The 20,910-nt window shown below is 43.3% G+C and overlaps 1 protein-coding gene across 2 annotated transcripts in view; it reads right to left on the bottom strand.

Annotated features, from left to right (window-relative positions):
- LOC137291508 (uncharacterized) overlaps positions 1 to 18,617 on the bottom strand; it is a 28,509-nt gene extending 9,892 nt beyond the window's left edge. The window contains exons 1-9 of one of the 2 annotated variants that reach the window (XM_067822868.1): positions 18,451 to 18,617; positions 7,192 to 7,251; positions 6,615 to 6,778; positions 6,204 to 6,380; positions 5,077 to 5,714; positions 4,757 to 4,907; positions 3,236 to 4,048; positions 2,862 to 3,040; positions 725 to 893 (exon numbers count right to left, since the gene is read on the bottom strand). In XM_067822868.1, the coding sequence (XP_067678969.1) occupies positions 725 to 893; positions 2,862 to 3,040; positions 3,236 to 4,048; positions 4,757 to 4,907; positions 5,077 to 5,714; positions 6,204 to 6,380; positions 6,615 to 6,778; positions 7,192 to 7,199 (2,299 nt within the window). In that variant the 5' untranslated portion in view covers positions 7,200 to 7,251; positions 18,451 to 18,617. Of the gene's footprint in view, positions 1 to 724; positions 894 to 2,861; positions 3,041 to 3,235; positions 4,049 to 4,756; positions 4,908 to 5,076; positions 5,715 to 6,203; positions 6,381 to 6,614; positions 6,779 to 7,191; positions 7,252 to 11,166; positions 11,244 to 18,450 lie in introns of those variants that run through there. The other variant, XM_067822869.1, reaches the window with a different exon arrangement.
- Between the last annotated feature and the right edge of the window lie 2,293 nt (positions 18,618 to 20,910).

The raw sequence follows: 20,910 nt of genomic DNA, 5'->3' as shown, positions 1-20,910 counted from the left end.
TGAAAGTGTCCAGTGGGTCTACAAGTTCCACATATATACTGAAAGTGTCCAGTGGGTCTACAAGTTCCACATATATACTGAAAGTGTCCAGTGGGTCTACAAGTTCCACATATATACTGAAAGGTACAGGAACTGCCATTTAAATATCAGTGGAGTATTTCAACCTGTTTTGTTCAAATATACAAGTCAAGTTTGAAGAAAACATAAGTCGTGGTAGTATAGACTGTTTACGAGAGGTGTTGATGGGCGTTCTGACAGACAGCCTTGTCCACGTGTTCTTTCTCGAGTCGACCACAACGTGGACAGTCATCAGTGCTGTTGGTCGCGTTGTATCGTTGTAGGGTAACCTAGGCAAACCCGCTGTGTTCAGAAAACAAGTGGACGATTGCCATTCAAGCCGGTAATTTATGCCATGAATGGATGCATGATGAACATACTTCTCGACTTCAATGTTGGGTTTGTGCGAACTCTTCCCTTTCCACAAACCAGATTAATTCTAACGTCAACCTCAAACAATACTTTATTGGCTATACTACCACGATTTGTGTTTTCTTCAAATTCGACTTCCGGTGTTAAAATAGTTTCAGATACTCTATTGATGCTAAAACGTCATTTCTAATAATACCACGCTTCTTTTCACTTTCGGTATGTTAACTGTGTATGTGTACTTTCACTGCAACATTTCTATCTAACTGCAAGAATGGATGAGAGTATCAACTATTACCATATGTGGGATCAGGCTTCAGTTGATCAATATATTTCAGCAGCTCGTCTCTGAACACATCCAGCTCAATCCGTTCTGTCGTGACCTTTCTCATGCAGCGGCTCAGTAACGTATACATCTCGTCTGGGATGCAATACCATTGGAATGGTAGGATATTTTCAAACATCACCTGCAGATCAAGTACTAGTACATCACAAAAAGTGAGGCCAAGGGATGTGCAAACTGAAGGGTTCTACAGATCCAGAGGAAATGACAGTAAAATTTGTGCAACACCAGGGATTCTACAGATCCAGAGGATATGAGAGTTAGGTTAGCGCAAACTCAAGGGTTCTATAAATCCAAAGGATATGAAAGTTAGGTTAGTGCAGCCTCAAAAGTTCTACAGATCCAGAGGATATGAGAGTTAGGTTAGTGCAAACTCAAGGGTTCTACAAATCCAGAGGATATGAAAGTTAGGTTAGTGCAAACTCAAGTGTTCTACAAATCCAGAGGATATGAGAGTTAGGTTAGTGCAACCTCAAGTGTTCTACAAATCCAGAGGCTATGAGAGTTAGGTTAGTGCAACCTAAAGGGTTCTACAGATCCTGAGGATATGGCAGTCTCGTGCAACCAGTGGGTGTATTCGTGTGTGTTACCCTTTCAGAACATTGGGTTTTTAACTCTGCAGAACCAAGCAGGGACGACAGGCAAAATAAGTAATTAAATTTGTGCAACGCCAGGGATTCTACAGATCCAGAGGATATGAGAGTTAGGTTAGTGCAAACTCAAGGGTTCTACAAATCCAGAGGATATGAAAGTTAGGTTAGTGCAAACTCAAGCTTAAGGGTTCTACAAATCCAGAGGATATGAGAGTTAGGTTAGTGCAACCTCAAGTGTTCTACAAATCCAGAGGCTATGAGAGTTAGGTTAGTGCAACCTAAAGGGTTCTACAGATCCTGAGGATATGGCAGTCTCGTGCAACCAGTGGGTGTATTCGTGTGTGTTACCCTTTTAGAACATTGGGTTTTTAACTCTGCAGAACCAAGTAGGAACGACAGGCAAAATAAGTAATTAAATTTGTGCAACGCCAGGGATTCTACAGATCCAGAGGATATGAGAGTTAGGTTAGCGCAAACTCAAGGGTTCTATAAATCCAAAGGATATGAAAGTTAGGTTAGTGCAGCCTCAAAAGTTCTACAGATCCAGAGGATATGAGAGTTAGGTTAGTGCAACCTCAAGTGTTCTACAAATCCAGAGGCTATGAGAGTTAGGTTAGTGCAACCTCAAGTGTTCTACAAATCCAGAGGCTATGAGAGTTAGGTTAGTGCAACCTAAAGGGTTCTACAGATCCTGAGGATATGGCAGTCTCGTGCAACCAGTGGGTGTATTCGTGTGTGTTACCCTTTCAGAACATTGGGTTTTTATCTCTGCAGAACCAAGCAGGGACGACAGGCAAAATAAGTAATTAAATTTGTGCAACGCCAGGGATTCTACAGATCCAGAGGATATGAGAGTTAGGTTAGTGCAAACTCAAGGGTTCTACAAATCCAGAGGATATGAAAGTTAGGTTAGTGCAAACTCAAGCTTAAGGGTTCTACAAATCCAGAGGATATGAGAGTTAGGTTAGTGCAACCTCAAGTGTTCTACAAATCCAGAGGCTATGAGAGTTAGGTTAGTGCAACCTAAAGGGTTCTACAGATCCTGAGGATATGGCAGTCTCATGCAACCAGTGGGTGTATTCGTGTGTGTTACCCTTTTTGAACATTGGGTTTTTAACTCTGCAGAACCAAGTAGGGACGACAGGCAAAATAAGTAATTAAATATACTTATCCCCAAAGTTTAGGTGAAATTTACTTTGAGTCAGCACTTGCCCCATGATTGATTTGGACTCTATATGTATATGTCTGTAACGTAATCTCGTCTTACAGCTGCTATCTAAAACTCTTGTTGAACTGCTGAACAAAACAGGTGCAATCTTCAATTATGTAAACATATCGATTGACGCTTTTCAATAGTTGTACTTGCTTCATGAACCATGGAGTTATTCTTTATGCCAAGAGGGGTTTTTTTCCAAGATGCCTTTCACTGAACTGCACGTGACTGAAGTACGCGCATGAAACACTTTCGTTTTGTAAAGTCATACACATATGCTCATTACCATCCGCATGATTTCCTCGGTGCTCTTGTTGTAGTATTCTGTGAAAGGGTCACAGCCATGGGTCCACAGACAGTAGATGGCGAGGCCCAGGGCCCAGATGTCTGACTGGGGAGAAAACGTTCCATCTAGCAACGCCTCATGGCATGTCCACCGGGTTGGAATCTCTCCAGGGTAGAAATCTACATGATGCAAAACATATTGACGTACGCGTTGATCTTGAAAAGGATGAAAAGAGTTGACACCGATCTGGTGCACCGCATTTGATACTCCAAGCACTATTTCTTCATGAACAAAGATTAACTCAATTAACTCTATATTGTCTAAAGAAACACAATATACATATATGAAAAGTAAAACAAATAAAATCTACACACCTCTTACAACAGAATCATCTGACACAAGGCTACAAGCCACACTAAGATCTCCTATTTTCACTGTGTTTCCAACAAGGAACATGTTATTCAGGGTCAGATCACGTAACAGAACCTTCTGCTGGTGCAGCGCCTTTAGTCCAGATGTGATTTCCATAAGAAAGTCGCACAGTTCAAGGTCTGTCAGCCAGTCGATACTCATCCTTCGTTGTAGAACATAATGCTGAAGTGTCCTCTGCTGGCAGTCTTCTACGATGTAGTACAGAGGAACTGATGTCACGTTGTAGGCGAACAACTCCACCAGGTTCGGATGACTCTTGAGTTTGCGCAACATGTCAAAATTGTGCATTCTGTCTCGCATCCTTTGATCAATGTATTTGTAAAGGTCAGTACAATAAAACTGGTTAAAGTTGGGTTTATGCGCGTGAATGAGGACCTTCTGTGTACCCATACGTCCTTTACAGGTTCGGAATTGAGGACTGCTTTCACTGGTTTCATCATCAATATGTAATCCAGCATAAGCCTGGCCTCTCTCAATCTCCTGCAGAACTATTTCCGGAAGCATAACCTCATCACAACGTTCGTGTATGACCCGTATTTCCTTCCTGACTGACATTCCTGGATGCCACAGCAGAGGCAATGTTTCCTGGATGAGACAGCGAAATCGGTTTTCTCGACACGCTTTGCTGTTCGGGCCACGGATACAGGACAGCAGCGCTGGTCCAGACGATGTTCTCAAGTTTTCTATTGTTCTCGTGATGAGCTCAGTCAGGTCGGTCTTCCAACTTTCTTTCAAATCGCCAATTTCGACGTCACCTAAAACAAGGGGAACAGATCAAAAGACACACGTCACTGGGTGTTCTAAAGCATGATCTAACAGTGTATGTTAGACTGCCTTAGACACATAAGTATCTCCGTCTTTCATGTGTCTGCGTCACTGGTTCAGCAAACATATACCTCGAAATCCTGTTTCACTGTGTTTGGTTAAATCAAGCATGCCTGCATAAAAGCTGAAAGTGATGACACAGCGTCAGGATAGATCCCGAGTGTGGTTTTCTAACTTGGGTACCTGCGGTGTGCAGTCGATTGTTTATGGCCTATACCGGGATGATGTAACCTGATACATAGGTCATAGCTGTGGGGCGTTGCATTCGGCGCCACAGCAGTTTGGAGATCCGCAGCGGTGCCCGCCCCTAACAAAGTGCCTTTAGATGCGTGCAACTGCTGTGTATATCAATAAACTGCAATATAACAGCAGTCTCTTCTAAGACCAGACGATGTTTTACATACAGAGAAAACCCACCACACATATATTTTGGTGGTTTAGGCACCTTCAGGCTTGGTTTGGATGATGTATGTTGTCGTTTCCTAGCTCACAGATAATCATAGTAACAATGGTTGGAAGCGCTCATGGAGTGAGTGAGTGAGTTGGGCTTTACGCCGCTTTTAGCAATATTCCACCATTATCTCGGCGGGGGGACACCAGAAATGGGTGTGCCTGAACGACACACAGACAAACGCTACCTGTATTGAAAGCCGTGGACAAGGAATGAACGCATCCAGTCACCAGCAGCATTCTCACAACCTGGTTCTCACGGGGACACCGTCCCCCAAGCAGTGTAGAACGAATGAACTTCATGTATGACAGAGACTTTTCGCAGCCAGACACCATCGTCTTGAAAAAGAAAGCTTAATTATGAATTTTACAATCCAAGTGTAAAACCATGGTCCTTAATATTAACATTTATACATCATTTGAAAATTTAAAATAACTATTAATATGTGAATTCATTCAGACTTTCTGTTTCTAGTCTGCTCTTTGGTTTCGAAGTAAAACTATATACCTGTTTCAACAAAGAGAAGAGATGTGTGAATTTGTCACAGAAGTGTGCTTTTTTCACCAGGGTTAAAGATTCCTGTTTATTGATATCAAAGGCATTCTTGACTTCACTGCCGAAGACCAAGCCACTCTTTCGACGTAAACGTTTGGGAAACACTTCATGGTAACGGAGGATTGCTTTGAGGAGATCGTGTGTTGCTGTGCTCCTCTTTTCCTTGATTAAGTCTTCAGTGCTGTCCTTTCTGGTTGCTGATATCTCACTGAGTTTCGTCACAGTTGGTTCCGACCTGTCAGGGTTACATAACAGGCAACTGAACAGCATGAGGTTGAGGATTCCAAGGTCAAACACGTGGTCTTGGTGCTGGAGCAGACATTTCCAGACGTTCTCTTCGATTGAGGCAATTTCTTCAACACTGACATTGTCTTCACAGGCATACACAAACTGTCGGAGACAGGTCAAGACAGCTCTCCTGATGTGTTCGTCGTCCAGCACAAGAAAGTTAGACATTTCAGCCATTTTAGTTTGTGTTTTGAGTTTGTGGATTTTCTGAGACAAAATGCATTTTTTTATTTCCTCTTGGAACTTGGGTTTCTGCCATAATGAGATAAGTTTCTGGGAACTCAACTCGCCCATGGCTTGGTCTGAAAGATAGTATAGAAGGATTATCGGAAACGGGGTTATGGATAATTCACGAATAAAATATAGCATACATTAAACGTTAATTTCAGTATCTATTCTAAGTCACAAGACTGACACTCACTGGATTGACAATATCAACACCACATAAACTCAAAAACTGCTATGAGACATGCACGCATAACACCAGTATTAATACTGTGCATTCCGGATGGGGATGGACCCATACAAAACGCTAGAATCTGTATTTTACCGAGAAAGTGTGATCTAAATGTAATATGTGTTACATTTGTCCACCTTCTAAATGGCATCATGCATTCATGTATGAATTAATAATCATGCAAATGAAATGAGTATTGTTCAAATACCTAATTTAAACATTTCGACTCCAAGTTTGAGTCGCGGGAATCTGTCTGTATCAGCTACGCTTTCCCAAACATTAATATATATTCCCTACTGTACTTTTGTCTTTAAGACCTGCAGTCTGCACTTACTGTTCGGGTGAATGTGCCGTGCTCTCACTTGGTGGCCTCTCTGATCTCGGGTATTCATTGTTTTTGCATTTACAAAATGTCCGCCAGGTTGTGCGACAAAGGCAGGTTCATCTTCAGTGTCAGACAATATGTCCGTCTCTGAGATGATGCTGTGTGTACTCGGTGGGTACAGAGAATCTAGAAGTAAATGGGATGTCTTTTTTACAACATAGAGCATGGTGAGGGTACTATGTACACAATTGGCTGAGGTTAAGAGATATGATCAGGTTATGAGAGTGAATGAAACCCCCATTGCATATCTTATCCTACGTTAAACTGCATTTATACACTTCGAGGCACATTATGTATCTCTCCAGGCACATTATTTATCAAAACAAAAAGTGAATTTTACACAAGAGCATGTGTAACTACCTTCCTCTTCTCCCTGTCCTACATCTTGGGAGACCCATTTGCATGACGTTTGTTCTGATTGGCCACTTGCATCCGCAATGGTAAGAGGTACGTAGTCAAAATTGTGAGGACTGTTGTGTTGCAATAGGCGTGATCGAAATCGTACCTTAGGCTTTGACGTCTTGCTGAAAATCCACAAATAAATGTTAAATTATATTTAGCATCCTGTCTTCCTTTCAAAGCAACGATATGATGACATCCATCTCCAGATTGCACGTCCAACTCAGAAACCAAGCCTCCATCTGATTCTGCATTCACTTCCCTCGGTGGAGTTTAAGGTGAAGCGGAACACTTTATAAATAGACAGCGTCTTTGTTGCAAATAGATTCGACGTTTCGGTGTAGAAACGTATAATTATTGTGAACTTCAGCAATAGCTCGTGAATTGTTACATTATGAACGAAAATCCTCCTCCACCCCTGAATAGTTCTTCAGTGAATATTACTTCAAATAATGCTTCTTGACAGAGTGTACGATGCCTCTTCCTAATACATATACATCATAATTCCGACAGCAGGATATCTCAGTGAAATACATACGCGCCCATCTTGGATATTGTTACCAGTACAGTCACCCCAGTATTCGCCTTGTCCAGGAACCTGGAAAATAGTGGTGAAAAACCATGTCAATCTTTAGCAGTGATCGATAATAATAACCTCATATGGGGTTCGTAAATTCATATGGGTTCGTGACTGTATGTTTGCAACATTCGTTTCCACAAGTCTGAAGTAAAGATACGAACGTGGATGTCTCTGATAACGTTATGTTACACATCTTTGGGTTTGACGTTCAGAATACGTGGGAGCAATGTTCCGACATTACACAGACAGAGTTACCAGTTCTAGACATGTTCATGGGGCAATGATCGCGATACACACTGACATGAGTGACTGACTTTACTTTTACGCCACACTCAGCAATTCTCCAGCTATGTGGTGTCGGTCTGTAAAGAGTCGAGTCTAGACCGGACCACCAACTTGAGCATCGATCTAGGCAGCTGGGATACATGTGTACATGCACTGTTGACATGTGTCAACCAAATCAGATTTTGAATTACAAAGAAATACAACCTTTGTGAAATGCACGTGTTTCCCGACGCAGTGGGATAGGAATCCATGACACCTATGATAGAAACTATAACAGTTGTTATCCACAAAACGTGTCAGGTATTCATATTCGTCCAACTTCTAAAAGCCTTTCAAAAACTTAGACACAGTAGTGTCTGGTTGGCATAAAACATTTTCGTTTTTGTTTTCAGTGAACTTAGAGGACGCCAATAGAAACGCCGACTAAGTAAATATATGACACTTCAGTGCAAGAGAATACCCAGTGTTCCTTTGAAACAGATTTAACTTGGTGTGAAAACCAGCACAGAACGTACGTCATGGCCCTGAAAGTTGCATCCTCGGAAAGGAGTTGGTCCGAAATTCTAAAAGTGTCCCTGACACTACGTCTCAATAAATCACATGTCCTTGAATCATTAACCCTTTTGACACTTATGTGATTGACAAGATTCTGAAAAAATGTTGACTAATATACTGAAGTCGCTCATGAAATGTGAAACTTGCATTACAAGCACCGACTTGAGAGATTATCCGGATTTGTTGCTAGTAACATCGCGCTTCTCACAATAGGCGGTAGTGTTGCGGAAGCTTCACTCACAGGTAACTGTAGCGCAAATGGGGTTGCGCAGCATAGAGAATGTGGCAAGTTTTGTTAAATGCGAGGGAAGCGAGCAAAATTTGGCAACGTATTTTCCTCGCTTCGGATCGAAAAATATTTTTCATGTCAAAATAATATATCGCCACCATCAAAAGTACACTTCTATTTCCTCATTTGGCTGTGCTCTCACATCTCGTACCCCGTGTTTAGTAATTACTCACGTGAAATATGTTTTATTCATCATTTTAAGCGCCACTCGTGGTATTCAGATCGTTCTTCGATCCCTGCCAGCTTCCGGTTGAACGGAGTGACGGAACAAGAATAAGCAGAAATTCGAAAGACATACCTTAGTGCCTAATTGTATCATGAACCCGTTGGAGCTTATTTGCTTTATCTGTCCTTGCTATTTTTGTAACATATATTCTACATAAAAACTCTTCTCACGCAATGGGCGAATGAAGAAGGGGAGGTAACTGTAAGTATTCCATGTAGAATACCCTCCTGTTCCTTCACTCCGTTGAACCGGAAGCTGGAAGGGGGAATGGGGGCGAAGAACGGTCTGACATACCACGAGTTGCGCTTAAAATGTTGAATAAAAAGTATTTCACGTGAGTAATTGTTCAACATGGGGTTGGAAATGTGAGAGCACAACCCAGTGAATACTTTTGATGGAGGCGATATTTTATGTTGACATGAAAAATATTTTTCGAAACGAAGCGAGTAGGTACGTTGCCAACCTTTGCTCGATTCGCTCGCATGTATAAAGACTGGTCATTTTCTCTATGCTGCGCAACCCATTTGCGCTACGCCGGCTGTCGGTTGGAATAGAAAGAAGTATCAGACGTCCCACTCGCCATCTTGTCTGCGCGGGAAGGGGTCAAAGAGGACGAACTTTTGTGCTCAGACTTTCAGAGAAGACGATTTTACAGACAGGTGCTGTGAAAACTACGAACACGCATGACCAAAACCTTCAAACCAACATGGCCCCCAAAAGCCACCATTTAGTCACCAAATTAACTCAATGCACATGGCGAATGACGTACACATATAAGCAAGAATCATATCATTAATAGTATCGTCATTATTATTATGTTTTACAGATAAGGATAGAATGCAGCAGAGAGGGTTCGGGTGATCCTGGCACAGTCAGGCTGGTAAAGCTCATCATCAGCTCAGGGCCCTCGCACCCTCTACACGCAGCCCAGACAGCGAATGGGACGTCTCCCAAGAAACACTGTCTAGTCGAATCCATCAAGAACATTCCGGAGAATATGAAGGCTCCCCAACACTGCATCCGTCTGCATTACCCAGATTGTCAGAAGAGCTGTGCTCCCGGTGGAGAACCCGGGCACTCTCCTGATCTGCGCCAAGAGATCAGGAGGTACCAAACAAAGGGCACCGAGAACAATGGGGAGAATGACGACTGTGACTGGTCCTGAGCAGCAAAAACGAAGCCCTCAGTTTATTATTATTATGTTTTACAGATTAGAATTGAAATGCAACAGAGAGGGTTTGGGTGATCCTGGCACAATCAGGCTGGTAAAGCTCATCATCAGCTCAGGGCCCTCGCCCCCTCTACACGCAGCCCAGACAGCGAATGGGACGTCTCCCAGGAAACACTGCCTAATCGAACCCACCAAGAACATTCCGGAGAATATGAAGGCTCCCCAACACTGCATCCGTCTGCATTACCCAGATTGTCAGAACAGCTGTGCTCCCGGTGGAGAACCCGGGCACTCTCCTGATCTGCTCCAAGAGATCAGGAGGTACCAAACAAAGGGCACCGAGAACAATGGGGAGAATGACGACTGTGTACTTGGGATGCGAGCGAGACATTTCAAAGGCGAGGTCCGCATATTTATCATGCTTTTCCTGAATCTTGCCAATCACATTGCTGTCAAAAGGGATAGAAAATTCTATGATATAAATAATTTCATTAGTTTTATCAAAAAGGACAAGATCAGGTTTGTTGGCTGGAATTCGTCTCAGGCTGTATATTGGCCCATTCCAGAGAAGTTTGAAAGCATCATTATCCAGGATGCCCTGGACATGTTCAGGGTCGTACCATGGATGGACCTCGGGGTCAAAGCCACAGGCTTGGCGGAGACGATAGTAAAAGCAGCTACTATTATTTTTATTTTCATTTTTATTATTATTGCACGATGCCTAGCCCGCGTGGAAGTCGCGGTGGCTGAGCGGGCTAGGCGGCTGACTTTGTGTGCTGGCGATTAGGTGCCTGACTCTGAGGGTGCGGGTTCGAATCCCGGATGGGACTCAACCGAAAAGAAGTACTAGAATTTGTACTTTACCAAGAAAGTGAAATCCCAAATATGACATATGTTGCATTTTTATTATTGCCAGAGGGGACATGTGTAAACGATTCACAAAAATTCATCTTTGTTTCTTTCATTTAACACATGATAATTAATAAAATGGGTCGAAAGCTGGATATACTTTTCTCTGTTTGTAATTGCTGCAACATATCAAATAATACTGTGTCTATAGCTTTAGAAAACTTGAGCCATCTGGCCTTCGGCATTCTATATACACGTAAATACTTGACCCGAATCAGCCACCAGAGTATTGTGCTGTTATGGGCAATGAAATGAATCCAACGCTTACAACAGGGCTTCTGGACGTTTTGATTGAAAGCATCATGATAACATAAACGTATATCTCGAAAGTATGCTGGAAACTCAACATTACATCTTACTCCTCATTACTGATGCGTCAGAATTGTAAATATCTGCTATGACCTTGTTGGAAGTCAAATCAAACAGTTTTTGACCAAGATGGCCTATCTCCATTACTACAGGTTGAGAAACAAACATGGACACTGGATAGATACCTACCGTGACTATGTACACCACGTCTAAATGGTTTGTCCTGACTACAAACAATCCCCGTGTTGTAACGTATTTACAAATTACAGTGTGACGTTGACAATTTCCCTAAATGCTATAAATAGGATAGATCCCTCAAGGATCAACTACGAGCGGGACCTTCATATTGACTCTTATATGACACGTGTGCACCAGCCAAGTTATTTTGTTTCTTATTTCTTCACGTATTTTTGTTTAGCTCACACTTTCTTTAAAGTAAATGAATATAGATAAAATGTTTCTATTAGTAAACACTCACTCTAACAGCAGTTAAATGGTCTGTAAGGTATACAGGCTGTGAAACAGAGCGAGACGTGGAATAAGCTGACGTGCACGTAATCCTGTCAGCCCCTCCCATACTTCCCCCTCACAACACCGTACACCTGCACTTTGATGAGGTAGGTAGACTGATTGTTTCTTTAAGAACGCTATTGGTTACAAGGGGTCACACGACCGATTGTTCCTGAAATGTAATCTGTCTCACAGTCCCTTAACCACATTACATTCTCTACTGACTAGCCTTCCCTGCAATGTAGTCTGTCTCACAGTCCCTGAATCACATTAATTTCCCTGCTGATGATCACAGCATTCCCTGCAATGTAGTTTGTCTCACAGTCCCTTAACCGCATTACAGTTGGGACTGTGAGACTGACTACATTTCAGGGAGGGCTAGTCAGTAGGGAAAGTAATGTGATTCAGGGACTGTGAGACAGACTACATTTCAGGGAGGGCTAGTCAGTAGGGAAAGTGATGTGATTCAGGGACTGTGAGGCTGACTACATTTCAGGGAGGGCTAGTCAGTAGGGAAAGTAATGTGATTCAGGGACTGTGAGGCAGACTACATTTCAGGGAGGGCTAGTCAGTAGGGAAAGTAATGTGATTCAGGGACTGTGAGGCAGACTACATTTCAGGGAGGGCTAGTCAGTAGGGAAAGTAATGCGGTTAAGAAACTTAGAGACAGACTACATTTCAGGGAGGGCTAGTCAGTAGGGAAAGTAATGTGATTCAGGGACTGTGAGGCAGACAACATTTCAGGGAGGGCTAGGGAGTAGGGAAAGTAATGTGATTCAGGGACTGTGAGGCAGACTACATTTCAGGGAGGGCTAGTCAGTAGGGAAAGTAATGTGATTCAGGGACTGTGAGGCAGACTACATTGCAGGGAGGGCTAGTCAGTAGGGAAAGTAATGTGATTCAGGGACTGTGAGGCAGACTACATTTCAGGGAGGGCTAGTCAGTAGGGAAAGTAATGCGGTTAAGAAACTTAGAGACTACATTTCAGGGAGGGCTAGGGAGTAGGGAAAGTAATGTGATTCAGAGACTGTGAGGCAGACTACATTGCAGGGAGGGCTAGTCAGTAGGGAAAGTAATGTGATACAGGGACTGTGAGGCAGACCACATTTCAGGGAGGGCTAGGGAGTAGGGAAAGTAATGTGATTCAGGGACTGTGAGGCAGACTACATTTCAGGGAGGGCTAGTCAGTAGGGAAAGTAATGTGATTCAGGGACTGTGAGGCAGACTACATTTCAGGGAGGGCTAGTCAGTAGGGAAAGTAATGTGATTCAGGGACTGTGAGGCAGACTACATTTCAGGGAGGGCTAGTCAGTAGGGAAAGTAATGTGATTCAGGGACTGTGAGGGAGACTACATTTCAGGGAGGGCTAGGGAGTAGGGAAAGTAATGTGATTCAGGGACTGTGAGGCAGACTACATTTCAGGGAGGGCTAGTCAGTAGGGAAAGTAATGTGATTCAGGGACTGTGAGGCAGACTACATTTCAGGGAGGGCTAGTCAGTAGGGAAAGTAATGTGATTCAGGGACTGTGAGGCAGACTACATTTCAGGGAGGGCTAGGGAGTAGGGAAAGTAATGTGATTCAGGGACTGTGAGGCAGAGTACATTTCAGGGAGGGCTAGTCAGTAGGGAAAGTAATGCGGTTTAGAAACTTAGAGACAGACTACATTTCAGGGAGGGCTAGGGAGTAGGGAAAATAATGTGATTCAAGGACTGTGAGGCAGACTACATTTCAGGGAGGGCTAGTCAGTAGGGAAAGTAATGTGATTCAGGGACTGTGAGGTAGACTACATTTCAGGGAGGGCTAGTCAGTAGGGAAAGTAATGTGATTCAGGGACTGTGAGGCAGACTACATTTCAGGGAGGGCTAGTCAGTAGGGAAAGTAATGCGGTTAAGAAACTTAGAGACAGACTACATTTCAGGGAGGGCTAGGGAGTAGGGAAAATAATGTGATTCAAGGACTGTGAGGCAGACTACATTTCAGGGAGGGCTAGTCAGTAGGGAAAGTAATGTGATTCAGGGACTGTGAGGGAGACTACATTTCAGGGAGGGCTAGGGAGTAGGGAAAGTAATGTGGTTCAGGGACTGTGAGGCAGACTACATTTCAGGGAGGGCTAGTCAGTAGGGAAAGTAATGTGATTCAGAGACTGTGAGGTAGACTACATTGCAGGGAGGGCTAGGGAGTAGGGAAAGTAATGTGATTCAGGGACTGTGAGACAGACTACATTTCAGGGAGGGCTAGTCAGTAGGGAAAGTGATGTGATTCAGAGACTGTGGGGCAGACTACATTGCAGGGAGGGCTAGTCAGTAGGGAAAGTAATGTGATTCAGGGACTGTGAGGCAGACTACATTTCAGGGAGGGCTAGTCAGTAGGGAAAGTAATGTGATTCAGGGACTGTGAGGCAGACTACATTTCAGGGAGGGCTAGTCAGTAGGGAAAGTAATGTGATTCAGGGACTGTGAGGCAGACTACATTTCAGGGAGGGCTAGTCAGTAGGGAAAGTAATGTGATTCAGGGACTGTGAGGCAGACTACATTTCAGGGAGGGCTAGTCAGTAGGGAAAGTAATGTGATTCAGGGACTGTGAGGGAGACTACATTTCAGGGAGGGCTAGGGAGTAGGGAAAGTAATGTGATTCAGGGACTGTGAGGCAGACTACATTTCAGGGAGGGCTAGTCAGTAGGGAAAGTAATGTGATTCAGGGACTGTGAGGCAGACTACATTTCAGGGAGGGCTAGTCAGTAGGGAAAGTAATGTGATTCAGGGACTGTGAGGCAGACTACATTTCAGGGAGGGCTAGTCAGTAGGGAAAGTAATGCGGTTAAGAAACTTAGAGACAGACTACATTTCAGGGAGGGCTAGGGAGTAGGGAAAATAATGTGATTCAAGGACTGTGAGGCAGACTACATTTCAGGGAGGGCTAGTCAGTAGGGAAAGTAATGTGATTCAGGGACTGTGAGGCAGACTACATTTCAGGGAGGGCTAGGGAGTAGGGAATTTAATGTGATTCAGGGACTGTGAGGCAGACTACATTTCAGGGAGGGCTAGTCAGTAGGGAAAGTAATGTGATTCAGGGACTGTGAGGCAGACTACATTTCAGGGAGGGCTAGTCAGTAGGGAAAGTGATGTGATTCAGGGACTGTGAGGCAGACTACATTTCAGGGAGGGCTAGTCAGTAGGGAAAGTAATGTGATTCAGGGACTGTGAGGCAGACTACATTTCAGGGAGGGCTAGTCAGTAGGGAAAGTAATGTGGTTAAGAAACTGTGAGGCAGACTACATTTCAGGGAGGGCTAGTTAGTAGGGAAAGTAATGTGGTTAAGAAACTGTGAGACAGACTACATTTCAGGGAGGGCTAGTTAGTAGGGAAAGTAATGTGATTCAGGGACTGTGAGGCAGACTACATTTCAGGGAGGGCTAGTCAGCAGGGAAAATAATGTGATTCAGGGACTGTGAGGCAGACTACATTTCAGGGAGGGCTAGTCAGCAGGGAAAGTAATGTAGTTAAGGAACTGTGAGACAGACTGTCAGCCTAGGTATACAATACTATACCTCAGACGGCAGTGAAAGAAACGTGTTTGTTTGAAGCATTGATGAAAGTGTTGTGAGAAGAGTTGAGTCCCACGTTAAGTGGGAATACGTTCACAACAACTTAATGCAAAGTTAGTACAGAAGTAGCACCATGGCCGTACAGAGTTGGAATATAAGTTGAGTACAACAGCAGTGATTATACAAATGACGACAATGACGATAAGTCAGACACGATCTGATCATCAGACCTGGCCTTCTGATGACTTGAGATGTAATGTCAGATTAAAGGAATGAGTCACTTTAGTATCACGCTGCTTTTCGAAATATTGCAGTAACATCACGGCGGGAACCCCAGACAATGGCTTCACACACTGTAGCCATGTGGGGAATCGAACCCAACCATTACTAGCTAACCACATACACTCGGGGGACCCAGACATAACTAGTTGATCAAATAAACTCTAGGAACCTGGGCATAACTAGTTAACCACATACACACTAGGTGCCCGGGTATAACTAGTTAACCACATGCATTCTAAGAACCTAGGATAACTAGTTAACCACATACACACTAGGTGCCCGGGTATAACTAGTTAACCACATGCATTCTAAGAACCTAGGATAACTAGTTAACCACATACACACTAGGTGCACGGGTATAACTAGTTAACCACATACACTCTAAGAACCTAGGATAACTAGTTAACCACATACACACTAGTGGCCCGGACATAACTAGTTAACCACTTACACACTAGGTGCACGGGTGTAACTAGTTAACCACATACACTCTACGAAGCTGATAATAACTAGTTAACCACATACACACTAGGAACCTGGGTATAACTAGTTAACCACATACACACTAGGAACCTGGAATTAACTAGTTAACCACATGCACTCTAGGAAACTGACAATAACTAGTTAACCACATACACACTTGTGGCCTGGGCATAACTAGTTACCCACATACACTCTAGGAACCTGGGTATAACTAGTTAACCACATACACTCTAAGAACCTGGGATAACTAGTTACCCACATACACACTAGTGACCCGGGCATAACTAGTTAACCACATACACACTAGGTGCCCGGGTATAACTAGTTAACCACATGCATTCTAAGAACCTTGGATAACTAGTTAACCGCATACACACTAGGTGCACGGGTAGAACTAGTTAACCACATACACTCTACGAAGCTGATAATAACTAGTTACCCACATACACACTAGGAACCTGGGTATAACTAGTTAACCACATACACACTAGGAACCTGGAATTAAGTAGTTAACCACATGCACTCTAGGAAACTGACAATAACTAGTTAACCACATACACACTAGTGGCCTGGGCGTAACTAGTTACCCACATACACACTAGGAACCTGGGTATAACTAGTTAACCACATACACTCTAAGAACCTGGGTATAACTAGTTAACCACATACACACTAGTGACCCGGGCATAACTAGTTAACCACATACACACTAGGAACCTGGCAATAACTAGTTAATCACATACACACTAGGTGCCGCATGCGCTCTAGATCTGTTGTAGCCGTGTGAAGATTTGAGCCCAGGTCAAGCATGACAAGCAAACAAACTTTCAATTACGAAGTTGCCCAGCCACCGAGATATAGATAGGAGGAAACCAAAGTCATTAAAACTATAACGAACAGACGAATTTTCGCCATTTCATAATAAAACTTTGCATACGCCTACACAGAGTTTGAAGATCTGTATAAGAACAAACAGCCCCCTTTCCCAGAATAGGAATGACCATTCAACCGGGTCCCTGTCTTTAAAGTTATGTGAAAGTGTTGGAGAACTAGGGGAATCCCCTTGCCGATCGGAAGACGGTTCTGATTGGTGGGTGCTGGTGTCCCCCAAGAACAAGTGTATAGCATCACGGGACGTGTTAAGCCTTGTTGATCACTTCCGTTCAGAAATCAGAGGTTATCTAGGTGTTAATATTATGTCCTGCAGATGGTGTCAGAGTACACGGTACTTGCAGTCTTATCTGAGAACGAATCACACGATTACTCCCGAACTGAAGCAGAATGTGTTGTTTTCTTCTATATTAATACACGGAAAACTACAATAATGACAAACTCAAAGAACGATCAAATGCAGTTGGTTACTGATATTCCATGGATTCAGGTGAATTAGGCAGATGTTGACCTGCCTAATGAATCCTTCCCAGTAACGTATATTTTGGCAATGGGCAACAGTGTCAATGTTGAACACTGATCACGTGTCTGCAAGGTACGATGCTTCTAGCAGCACTAATAACTGATACAATTACCAAACATGTTGCTGTGAAGAACACTGTATATCATCTGAGAAGAGTTGGCTAACTATAAAACAGTAATTGCAAAAGATGAGATGATTGTTATAGAAAACAACAATTGCTATTCATTATACATGAGCACACTGGACATGAATCATCAACCAGTATACGCAATCTACATGAAAGCAAAGTCCACTGCGCGACCTGATAAGCAGCTGTTTATGAATCATAAATAATAATTTTGATACCAGTGTCCTGTTCACATAGCCTCTTGGCGTTGAAACTTCGCAGCCGCGCCGGTGCAAGATTGAAAACACAGCCGCGTTGAAAAGGTGCCAGGCGGGTACTTCTTCAACATTGAATTATTACCCGGGTTTCAACATCAGGGGTTTTTTTCAATACGTAGAGTCATCTGACATTGGGTTCGCCGTATGTACAGCGTTTTGAACAAAACATCTTTAGATGAAACCATAAATATGTGTACTCAAGGCATTCTACACGGAATTACGAAAAGATGATATCAAACACACAAAAACGAATCCATATTTACATTATATTACCAGCAATATACACAAATACGTACATGGGTAAAAAGCAAGTGAGCGGTGTTTTAATTAGCTACGCATGTGAGGCTCAGTATTCAACGAGGGCATCTTTTCAATACGTGACCCGGGTTTTTCCAGTAGCAGCCATGTGATAATTCAGTGTTGACTCAGAGTCAGAAAACAGTGGTATCCACCTTTAACTGCGCCTTCGTATTTCTGCGTCTTTTTGCAAGCCTTAAGTTTAAAGAGCTTGTTTTCATACTCGTTTATAGTCGTACTGAATTACAAATCACAATCACTCGTCCCGTGCTAACAGTATAAAAGAAGCATTGAAGTCTTCAAACAAAACAACCTTATATGACTCCGTTTAGTTGGTCAATATATCCAGTTATCATGCAATAAATCAATATTGTTGGTGTCAAAAAGATTTCGAAAGCGAGTTTCTGAAAGCCTCATAGCCTCCCTGCGTTGTGCTTGTATCTGTCATAACAGAGTACACAACAGCCGTATTGTAGAGTGTTACCAGCACTGGTTCCAAACGATTGCCCGTTTGGACATAAAGATCATAAGGTATTCTATGAGTAAATATGCAACTTACCCAAGGTTGAACAGTCGTTAGAATGCAATGTATGTTTCCTTAAAGTCATATTGAGTAATTGTGCGATATACACCGGCTATTAATAGCTCTGTGGGCATGCCGAAAACACCGTCCGTTGTACTTAAGTTAGTATAGGCGGGGGGTGGCCTAGTTACCCACTGGAATATACTGAGTGCATCCATGCGTAAGCTTTACTTGTTATGACATAGACCCGTCGCTACATGACTCATATGCTGCAAGGGGCAATTGAATGGTTAAAGCAATGACGTCGATTTGATTCCAGCATGTTTGAGGTCCAAACTTGCTGAAGACGGTTCGGTCGTCCGTGTATTTGAAACATGAATGAATCTTGTTACAGACTACAGCCGATGTGTTTCACCGCGTTCATATACCAGAACTATTAACACAGTAAATATGTATACATGTATTTGGTTTATCTACCAAGAAACTGTTCTGGCACCACGTGAAATGAAATAAGTAGTACCTCCTGCTCTCGTCTTACACCCTGTTGAACACCCTGACGACTAGACGAAGTGTTTAGGGACGACAAGCGTGATGGGTACACGGACAAGAGTGGTCATGTTTCCTGAACATTCTGGCACCACGTGAAATGAAATAAGTAGTACATCCTGCTCTCGTCTTACACTCTGTTCAACATCCTGACGACTAGACGAAGTGTTTAGGGACGACAGGCGTGATGAGTACTCGGACAAGAGTGGTCATGTTTCCTGAACATTCTGGCACCACGTGAAATGAAATAAGTAGTACATCCTTCTCTCGTCTTACAATCTGTTGAACATCCTGACGACTAGACGAAGTGTTTAGGGACGACAAGCGTGATGGGTACACGGACAAGAGTGGTCATGTTTCCTGAACATTCTGGCACCACGTGAAATGAAATAAGTAGTACATCCTGCTCTCGTCTTACACTCTGTTCAACATCCTGACGACTAGACTAAGTGTTTAGGGACGACAAGCGTGATGGGTACACGGACAAGAGTGGTCATGTTTCCTGAACATTCTGGCACCACGTGAAATGAAATAAGTAGTACATCCTGCTCTCGTCTTACAATCTGTTGAACATCCTGACGACTAGACTAAGTGTTTAGGGACGACAAGCGTGATGGGTACACGGACAAGAGTGGTCATGTTTCCTGAACATTCTGGCACCACGTGAAATGAAATAAGTAGTACATCCTTCTCTCGTCTTACAATCTGTTCAACATCCTGACGACTAGACTAAGTGTTTAGGGACGACAAGCGTGATGGGTACACGGACAAGAGTGGTCATGTTTCCTGAACATTCTGGCACCACGTGAAATGAAATAAGTAGTACATCCTTCTCTCGGCTTACACTCTGTTCAACATCCTGACGACTAGACTAAGTGTTTAGGGACGACAAGCGTGATGGGTACACGGACAAGAGTGGTCATGTTTCCTGAACATTCTGGCACCACGTGAAATGAAATAAGTAGTACATCCTGCTCTCGTCTTACACTCTGTTCAACATCCTGACGACTAGACTAAGTGTTTAGGGACGACAAGCGTGATGGGTACACGGACAAGAGTGGTCATGTTTCCTGAACATTCTGGCACCACGTGAAATGAAATAAGTAGTACATCCTTCTCTCGTCTTACACTCTGTTCAACATCCTGACGACTAGACGAAGTGTTTAGGGACGACAAGCGTGATGGGTACTCGGACAAGAGTGGTCATGTTTCCTGAACATTCTGGCACCACGTGAAATGAAATAAGTAGTACATCCTTCTCTCGGCTTACACTCTGTTCAACATCCTGACGACTAGACTAAGTGTTTAGGGACGACAAGCGTGATGGGTACTCGGACAAGAGTGGTCATGTTTCCTGAACATTCTGGCACCACGTGAAATGAAATAAGTAGTACATCCTTCTCTCGTCTTACAATCTGTTGAACATCCTGACGACTAGACGAAGTGTTTAGGGACGACAAGCGTGATGGGTACACGGACAAGAGTGGTCATGTTTCCTGAACATTCTGGCACCACGTGAAATGAAATAAGTAGTACATCCTGCTCTCGTCTTACAATCTGTTCAACATCCTGACGACTAGACTAAGTGTTTAGGGACGACAAGCGTGATGGGTACACGGACAAGAGTGGTCATGTTTCCTGAACATTCTGGCACCACGTGAAATGAAATAAGTAGTACATCCTTCTCTCGGCTTACACTCTGTTCAACATCCTGACGACTAGACTAAGTGTTTAGGGACGACAAGCGTGATGGGTACACGGACAAGAATGGTCATGTTTCCTGAACATTCTGGCACCACGTGAAATGAAATAAGTAGTACATCCTTCTCTCGTCTTACACTCTGTTCAACATCCTGACGACTAGACTAAGTGTTTAGGGACGACAAGCGTGATGGGTACACGGACAAGAGTGGTCATGTTTCCTGAACATTCTGGCACCACGTGAAATGA

The sequence above is a fragment of the Haliotis asinina genome, chromosome 7 (assembly GCF_037392515.1).
Source record: "Haliotis asinina isolate JCU_RB_2024 chromosome 7, JCU_Hal_asi_v2, whole genome shotgun sequence".
Taxonomy (NCBI): domain Eukaryota; kingdom Metazoa; phylum Mollusca; class Gastropoda; order Lepetellida; family Haliotidae; genus Haliotis; species Haliotis asinina.
This window is presented reverse-complemented; position numbering and strand designations above follow the sequence as displayed.